Source organism: Triturus cristatus, chromosome 7 (assembly GCF_964204655.1).
Source record: "Triturus cristatus chromosome 7, aTriCri1.1, whole genome shotgun sequence".
Taxonomy (NCBI): domain Eukaryota; kingdom Metazoa; phylum Chordata; class Amphibia; order Caudata; family Salamandridae; genus Triturus; species Triturus cristatus.
This window is the reverse complement of record NC_140590.1, coordinates 1,169,712,192-1,169,721,291: the sequence shown is the minus strand read 5'-3', so window position 1 is coordinate 1,169,721,291 and position 9,100 is coordinate 1,169,712,192. Positions and strand designations below refer to the sequence as shown.

At 45.2% G+C, this 9,100-nt stretch overlaps 1 protein-coding gene across 1 annotated transcript in view; it reads right to left on the bottom strand.

Annotated features, from left to right (window-relative positions):
* Nucleotides 1-1,115: 1,115 nt before the first annotated feature.
* The window catches only part of SRCAP (Snf2 related CREBBP activator protein), a 1,742,136-nt gene continuing 1,734,151 nt past the window's right edge, over nt 1,116-9,100 (bottom strand). Inside the window, exon 34 of the mRNA XM_085618450.1 lies at nt 1,116-7,697. Coding sequence (XP_085474576.1) covers nt 2,817-7,697 — 4,881 coding nt within the window. The 3' untranslated portion in view covers nt 1,116-2,816. The remainder of the gene's footprint in view (nt 7,698-9,100) is intronic.

Here is a 9,100-nt window from a genome sequence, read left to right as displayed (position 1 = left end):
ATCCGTCAAAAGCGATGGAGAGTACCTCAGGATCCGCATCAAAGGGAGTGGAAAAAGAAAACCTTGCACGTCTACTATGCATGTCCGACGGACTTGCCTTATAGATTACCCAATCAGGATGTAGTTTTCTGCACACACTAATGCACAACACTGCTTTATATAATTGAATTAACCAACAAACAATGAAGAGTGGGAAGTCCCAAAATGGGACTGACAAAGGCAATGGCTAAAGGTGCAGACCCAGAGCTGCTCCCGATGTAAGTAATAGAGCCTTATTCGTTATTACTGATTACAGAAGTCTGGATAGATTTTAAGAACTTCAGGTCATATCTCCATCCTATCATTACACTAAAGAATACAGAAAATCCCAGGGTTTACTTCAAATTTATGCCAACCTCAAAATAGTCCACCAAGGAAGCCTTGTGGTCATTTAGTCCCAATTTGCTTACAGCCCATCAGCAGAGATATTGCATCCACCCTGTTAGATTATACTCATTGATGCTCTTTAATGCCATGTATAAGTTAGCATTCGCTACGCCGTTTTCTTTTTCAGGTGCCATTTTATGTACTGTTTGAAACTAATCCGGTTTGATTTCAAGAAATGCCCCTTGCCAAGTTTAGTTTCTGTAACGAGGAACTGTTCGTGCCAGTGCATTGCTTTTCCTCGATAAAGAAGCTCTCCCACTTGTCTGGCAGTTTGATCGCAGCCCAGGGTGGAACAGCCTTGAAAGTGTTCTGAGCTTTGTAAGATACAAGAGTAGAAACATTTATTTGTCTTTACGCTGTTCGCCCACAGCTGTTGGGAAAATTCCACTGTGGGTTATTAGTTGACCATGCAATGCATATAAGATATCCTTATGCTTACAGTTCCTCAGTTCCCTCTGTAGTACTCTCTCAAGACTGTGCAGACAGAGCCCGCTCTGAGTGTAAATAACAAATGATTATTGGTGTATAATCTCCACTGTTTCTCAGACTCTTTATTTAGCATGGAAGGCTGAGAGGTGGTCCGAGGTGACCCGGGTGGCCCTATGTGGGTCACTTCCTTCACCTCTATAATCCACTGCATGAAAAGGAATAATATCACACACAGGAACAAAGTGAGACACACAAAGAAGTAAAATTTGAATTTATTTTAACACTTTATTGATAGCATTCATCTAGAGAAATATCTCAGTTGACTTCTGTACAATTTTAACATGCTTTCAGATCGCATTTTTGGGGGACAAGAGGCAAGGAATGGAGGCATGGAGGCAGAGAACTACAACCCATCTCAACCTCAATAATCCAGAGATGCTTCATGTCCCTGCAAGCCCCACCTGGTGCTAGCGTTCTGTGCTTCCTATACAAAATAATTTTTGCATAGATTTTATTCAAAGAAACTATTTTACAAGTGGACTGTGCACAGAAACTCACAAAATGCCTAAGGGACAGCAAGTGTAATTACATCATTAAAACACTGTACATTTACTGCTCTGTCTGAGAAGAGAAAGCGAGACAGAACAGCACGACATTTACTGACTCTTGGCCCTGTGAATTTCCCACCAAAGATGACTCTCCACGTCTCCAGTCAGAGTACCTTGCCATTACTTTCAATTTGGTCACATAATTGAAATTAAAAAATTGTATTACTAGACGCAAGAAAACAAAAAACTGGTTAAAGATGGACACAGTCTTCTGCCCACTCGACCTGAATTGCACAGTCCAGGTGCTCACTAGTGTCCTATGTCCCTTCATGCCACGGTAATGCAGATTTCCAGTCAAATGTTTTAGTGAAACCAGGTTAAAAATATTCAAGTATTCTCAAAAATGCAATTTACTGTCTGCACTGTCCCAGGGAAAGAGAGAGAGATCAAAGCAACAAAGCCAATGATCTGACTAGTCTGCTCACTCCAAAACGTTTATTGTTAAGGACTTCACGACTGTAGCTAGCTGTAATGTAACGTAATATACCAAGCCTGTGCACCGTAAGAGAGATCAGAAGGGGGCCCTGTCTGACAATAACACTGAAAGCTGCTTCATAACCACCACTGCCATGTTCAGAGGAAGGCTTCGGGGAACTCCTCAGATGTGGAAACAAGGTTGACTGCGTGTCTGGTGTATACAATGTTAAGAATTCGTGAAGATATTGGGGGTCACTGTGAGTGAGGAAAAATACAGTACATATAGCTGCTTGCCTTCTCGAAGCAGAGACGGGATGTCGAAAACCAATTCAATTCCTTTCTAGGCTTATGAGACTAAAGGGTTTTTAGAAACTAGGGCATGACGGTGCATTTTAATCAAATGCACCACCACTTAAAAAAAATACTGTTACACAGTGCTCATATGTGAAGATGAACACAACCAGGCAGATAACGCCTCTGGAGTAAACTGGCTTTGAGAAGGGAGGAGGGTAAAGGCACCACCTGGGTTTTGTTTCTTTACTTTATTCATCCTTCTTCTGTATTGGTGATGCCACAACAGGTGATTTTCTGCCTTTTAGCTGATGGCGTTTTGTCTCCATTTTCAAGCTAGCACAATACACCCTTTATACTCTGAGCTCTCAGTATCATGTGCAACCATGCGTGTGGAAGGGATGGAAAGCCATTTGATTCGTCAGTTACACACTACCCTTGACCTACCTGGGCTTAGCCTGTTTCTTTCAAGTAGTGGTTAACAGTCGAAATAAGTAAAAACGCACTTCAGAAATGCAGGGGTTATGGATTCTGCGGATAAAAAGGTCTCCACCTTCTACTGCACTTGTCGACTCTTAGAGCCTTTGGGAATGGATCCGGCCTTCAAAGGCTGTTGTGAACTGCTGTGTGAACTGGAGTTTTGGGTCACGTTTTTGGTTTCCTGCCTCGGTTACCTAAAGTTGTGATGGTTAAAGGCCCCAATTTTTTCCCAGTGACAGCAGAAGGGTTTGAGCAGGGAGGGTATGTGATTGAAGATGAGCGTGTGTTGCTTGCTGGTGACATGGCTGCTGCAGCAGCAGCAGCTGCCACGCTTCGCAGAATCCTGTCACCTACACTTTCTGATGCAAAGGAATGCCCCTGCTTTTTCCTCGACTGCTTTGTCTCCCTCTTTTGGCGTTTATGGGGCCGGTTGACATCATCTTCACTGGTCGAGTCTGAATCAGTCCTAGTCTGTGACTGGGTGATAGTGCTTTCTGAAGAGCTCTGCCTCTTTGATTTTCGTGGAATGTGCTTCTCCCTCTCTAAGGCAGGCAAAAGGATTTCGCTCGGGGTCTGTCTGGTGCAGCGGCCACGCGGGATATCCTCATGTTGCAGTGACCTTATCTCAGAAGCACTACTATCTTGTGAGGTGTCATCTATTCTCTTTAACAAAACAGTCTCACTCTTTGTTCTGGTACTGATGGGACACCCACTGGCTTTTTCAGGGAGAACAGTGTTGGGCTTGGACAATGACAGCCCTTGCACCTCAGACTCCGAGTCAGTTCGGGTAGATGAAGTCAGCTTATGTTTTAAGACTTTTGCAGTCAAACTATTCTCGGATTCCATTTCCTTACTCTGGCCCTGAGTCTCCATCTTAACTTTGGCTTGCCTGGTGAGGGGTGGGCTTTCGGATGAGGAAGATGTCTCACTGTCGGACAGCTGGCTATGCCTCGACAATTTTTTGCTTGCCAGAATGTGTGGGAGTTGCAAACTTCTTTGTGCTTCTTGAGCACGTACCTTGCGCTTCTTGCGGTTAGCTCTTTTGGTTGGTGGCTTGAGATTCTTCGATTCATCCAATGAGCTCTCTCGCTCAGAAGCTGAAGGCTGAGGGCATTTCTCCTCTGTGGGAGACTGTATCTTTGGAGGCCTACCACGTTTTCGTTTTGGAGGAGTATAGCCAGTGTCAGTTGTAACTTTAGGGGAGCTGGAACCAGCATCGGCTGAGAATCTTCCAGGTGCTGAGTTAACGTTTGCTGATGTACTTGCAGGAGTAGTGCTAGCACCTATGGAGGTGCAATTAGCATCAGCAAAAGCTCTTGATGAGGTGGTGTTGTCATCAACTGAGATATGTATGGGGGTGGGAATATTGTTTGCTGAGTTGAGGGTGGAGCTAACGTCAACTGAGATAAGTGTAGAGCTATCATCAGCTATCGTTCTTGAGGGGGTGGAACCAGCTTCAGCTATGACACTTGTGGAGGTGGAGCTGGCATCAGCAGAGACACGTGTAGCAGTGGAGCTGTCGGATGAGTTGTGGGGGAAGCCAGGTTCTGCCGAGACTTTTGCAGGAGTGGAGCTAGCATCAGTCAAGTATCCTGAGGTGATGTTGCTATAGTCAGTTGAGACTCTGGCAGGGATGGAGCTACTGTCAGTTGAAATGGCTGAACTGGGGCTAATCTTAAGTAAGTTAGAAGGCAGAGCAGGGTTGGGCATTAACAATCTCAAAGTCATGTTACTATGACTCTCAAAAGGGAGCAGCGGTTGCTCAGTTTTCAAAACTGAGGGAGGGTTGGATGACGATGGGGACAAGCTCGTTTTGGATTCCCGCACTTTGGGTGGCCTTCCACGCTTGCGCTTCTCTACAGGTAAACAGTTTTCACTTTTGTCTGTTGACAGCACACCCATCGGATCTGGAGATGTTTTTGTCAGGTCCTTTTTCTTTTTTGACTGAAGATCTATAATTTGAGGCGTTTCCTTTTCTGTACCATGAGATGTTTTGCTGTGCTTTGGACTAACCGCATGTGTCCTGACATGCTGCTTGTCTTTTTTAGGACTTTCAACTGTATCCTTACTGGGGCTTATGGGACACTGTGGCGAAGCCTCCAATACTGGGCTCTGATTTGGAAGTTGGCTGCCAGAGGAAAAGGTATTCAGTGATTTGTAGCAAGGAAAGGTAGATGATGGGACTGTCTCATCTGGAGAAACTTGCTCTGGGAATTTGTAGGCTGGAAAATGCTGTTCTGGGGTTTTGTAGTCTGGCGGAGAAAGTTCGAGTGAGCTACAGTCTGGTGAAGCAGGATCGGGAGATCTACAGCCCAAGGTATGCTCTGGTTTTATCTTGCGAGGTCGGCCTCTTTTCCGTTTTACTGCTAGCGGTGGTAGCTCCGCTTGGGAAGCTGTAGAAGGGTCAAAGCTTGGTCTGCTATTTATGCCTGAACTAGTCACAAGTGAGCCCTCTTCTCTGGTCCCAAGTCTCTCTCTCACAGACAAATGATCAGACGGTTCAGACCTGACTGGAATATCACACCCCTGAGGTTTTAGCCTGGAGAGCTCTAGGCTGTGTGGATGCCACTCTGTCTGCTGGCTGTTGTCTTCCCTCTGTTGCACCTTCATTGTCTCTTTAGTTTCCAGCCCAATCTTCTTCCTGGTGGGATAGTCTCTCATGGCTTGCATCTCCTTGCCAGCTGAGTCTGTATCAGAGATGCTGTTGGCTGAGCATTCTCCTGGGCTGGATAAGCTATTACGAAAACTGTAGAGTTTGCGCTTGCGTTTTGCTGGCATGCGGTCTTCCACAATCGTCACAATACGGCCAGGTAGCTTTCGCAGGACTTTAGCAGTTGGAGAATCCTCATCTTTTTGGTTCTGCAGAATTTCTCCATCTGCACAAGTCCTACGCCTTGGTGTTCGTAGTGAGCAGCTCTCCAATTTCTCAGTTGCTACCTCCCCTCTGATCTCAGTAGTGGCAAAAGGCTTCAAGGAAGATCTTGTTGGAGAACAATAGATGTCTATATTCTCTGAAGCTTCATCTAGGTTCTGGTGAGTTGTGCGCTCATTCTTAGGAATTTCTGTAGCCTGGGGAAGGTGACAAAGGCTTTCCTCACTTAACATAAACTCATCTAGCGGCAGGTGAGTAATATTTGCCATTTTGAGATCTGCCTCATCCTGTAACTGGGGGAACCTCCTTATAGAGTTTGATTCAGACTTTGTCTCTTCCATATGTGTTACAACTATTGCAGTCTTCTCTTGATCACTAGGAATATTAATGCTGTCACCAATAGGTTGCCTTGCTGCCACACTGTCTCTTTGTGGTGTTGCGCTATGAGATGGTAACTTTTCAATTTGTGACTCTGGCCTCTGGTGCAGTAAGTCTGCTTCCATTAGAGTTATACACACCACAGGTGATGAGACTGCAGTCAACACAACATGAGGATCAGATATGGTCTTTATTTCTTTACCCTGAGGTGCTATGGTTTGCTTTTCAGTCATATCTGAGAGTTTGGATGCATCTATTCTTTCTACACTACCCTCCTGGGAGTTTTGGGGGATGCTATCATCAGATACATAGTTTGACTTCCCAACAGCCAGAACTGACATGTGAGGGTCTCTGTTGGAAGGAAGTTCCATGGTTGTGTGGATGGCAACTGGAATCTGCAATAATACATTTTCCATGCATTGAGCAACTTCTGCACTCTGTTTATGCGCCACAAACATGGGTGATGGCTTTGTCTCTGTATGTGTTTCCTTCAAGAAATCCTTGGATTGGGACAGCATGTTTTTACTCTGGACATCACAAGTGTTAGAGGATGGTGTGCTCCAAAACTCTTGCTGGACTTTCTCAGTTGAGACCTTTAATAGTGGAAATGGCAGCATGTCTGTTGCTGAAGTAGAATCAATCTCCGATTTAAGGCTCTGAGATCTACTTCTCTGTTGTATTCTCATATCAGAAACATTCTGGCTGGTGGTGGTCATGTGTAAGTTTGGCTCTGCGGCCACTTGGTCCTTTTCAAAAGATAATCTTGCTATTGGCGATTCTTCAAGAAAGTGATTAGACAGCATACTCTGGGATTTAGAGTCTGTGTCAGGAGGGGTCTCCGATGGAAGATCAGTTTTATGGCAGGTGTCTGGAAGATTTGCACAGTCTTGTGTTAAAGGAGCCTTATTGCCCGGGAAGTCACCCCATCCATGATAACCAACAGTCTCTGGTTGTTCTGATTTTTCAGCCGTTTCAGTAGAATCAAAAGGCACTTTATTTTGGACCAGTGGAAGGCTAGGCTGGACCGCTTCTGTTGCAGACAGGACCTTCCCCTGCTCTTCTGAATGGAAGACCTCAAAGGAAAGGCCTTTTGTATCACATGTTTGCAGCAGTCTCTCATTCCTGCTGAGCAAGTCACCCTGTTCACCTTCAAAGGCATACGGCAGCAACAAAGGAGGTACACCATCACCTTGGGACAGGCCATCACTAGTCATCACCCTGTTGCTCATCGGCTCCTCTAGCAGTTCTGCCTTTGCAGGTGATGCCTCTGACATCAACGATGATCTTAGCTTCTGGCTAGAGACTTGAATTGATGGCTGCCTGTTGACTGGCAATCTCTCACTGACCGGTTTGTCCATGAGAAGCAGCTGGTTAGCTTCTTGTTTGAGAGAAGACACATTGTCTTTAGTATCTGGGGGTGAACTCTGTAAAGCTCTAGGAAGCTTCTTCCCTTCTGGGGCTGGGCTCTTTATCTCTTGCTCTAAAGAGGCTTCCCTCATTTGCTGCACCCTGTCCTGAGGCCCCAAACTTAGCCTCGTTGCCTCCTGCCTGGTCTGAAAATGCTCCACTGGGGCCACAACTGAAGGGTCCTCGCTCTCTACGCCTGATAAGCGAGTGCCGCGGAGCCTCTCGCTCACACGGGTGCCAGGCCTTTCGGGTCTGTTAAAAGCCTTAGACCTCTTGCACCTCTTAGTCTGACTCTCTTCAGAGAGACAGTCCTCTTCATCATCAGCAGGCAGATGGAAAATCTCTTCTTTTGCCTGATCCAGGTCCTTCCTCGCAGCTTCTACTTGCTCCTGAAAAGGGGGGGAAAAGCATTTTACAATTAGAGAAAAAAAGCAGATTATGATTTTCTGGAGTACATCTACGCAACAACTAGCGAAATAATACATTGCTTAGTTAGTAAGAAAGACAAAGGCTCACCACTAAAGGGGTTTGGGTACCTCCCAACGAACAGTGAAACAAATGTATTGACAGAGGACATTAAACAGGGGTAAATAGAACATCAGGGTTAGGGAGGTATACATCAGATATGCATCAGATCTCAACAGGCACATGGTATACATACAAAACTCATGAATGCAGGAGGGCAGATACATATGCCACTGAGGGGCAATACCATTAGGAGTGAAGTGAGCAGACAGGGTATTCCATGGTACCAGAGGAACATATCAAGGAGCAGCGAGCTGTGGCAGGGAAATACAAACCCAAGGAGACTACCACACCTCAAGGAGTACAAGGTGGACAGAAACATTCCACTTGTTATCATGGAGGGATTAGTACACTTTAATGGTCACACGGATTATGGCATAAGATTGTCAGGTATCCATCTTGAGGGCTACAGATATTCAGTTCTGTGACTAGGGTTAGGGTGTTGGGTAGTGGAAAAAAACAGGAAGACCAAAATGCAGTTACAAAGGGGACCAACTTTAAACTCTAGTGAACTCCTTACTGTGTCTAACAGCCACTCATTATAAAGAAAACTCCTGTAATTCCTAGACTCTTGTCAACTATCACCTAGTACCTCAAATGCCCTTCTCGAAGCTTTTCAACAATTGGTCTTCTACCATCTCACACTATCTCTGTTAAAACCAGAAACCCCTCCAGTCAGGTTTTGCTCCCTGCAGTCCACAGACAAAGTACTCAAGAATGCATGTAACTTGGTGCCCATAGCACATAATAACCAGCTCTCTTCCATTCTTATCCTTTTGGACCTAGCAGCTTAATTTGGCACTGTTAATCATCCTAAATTACTCTCAAGAATCATTTGGCATCAATGACCTCACTAGTTCATTTTCCACCTTTCCAACCGTTACTACAAGCCTGCTTTAGACTCCGACATCTGCACCCAACCCCAGGTGGTGTCCAAAAAGGATCTGTCCTTGGACCTCCTTATTTATCACTGAAGACCACCTGTTTTGGTGGTATCTACTTTGCTTTCTCATATCACCTGTATGCTGATAACACTCAAATCATATTTCCATTCCAATGTTTTACATCTCACCTCCAGTCATGCATCTTCAAGTGTCCCAGAGCGATGCATTCCTGTATTGTACCACAGTTCCTAATACTGAAACTGAAGTCTCATACTTTCCCTCTTCCAATGCCACCACCCATCTTACCAACACCTTCCTCTTCCAAAGTGCATTTCACTCCACTGGCTAGAAAGCTCAATTATCTCTTCATCCCAGCAATGAGA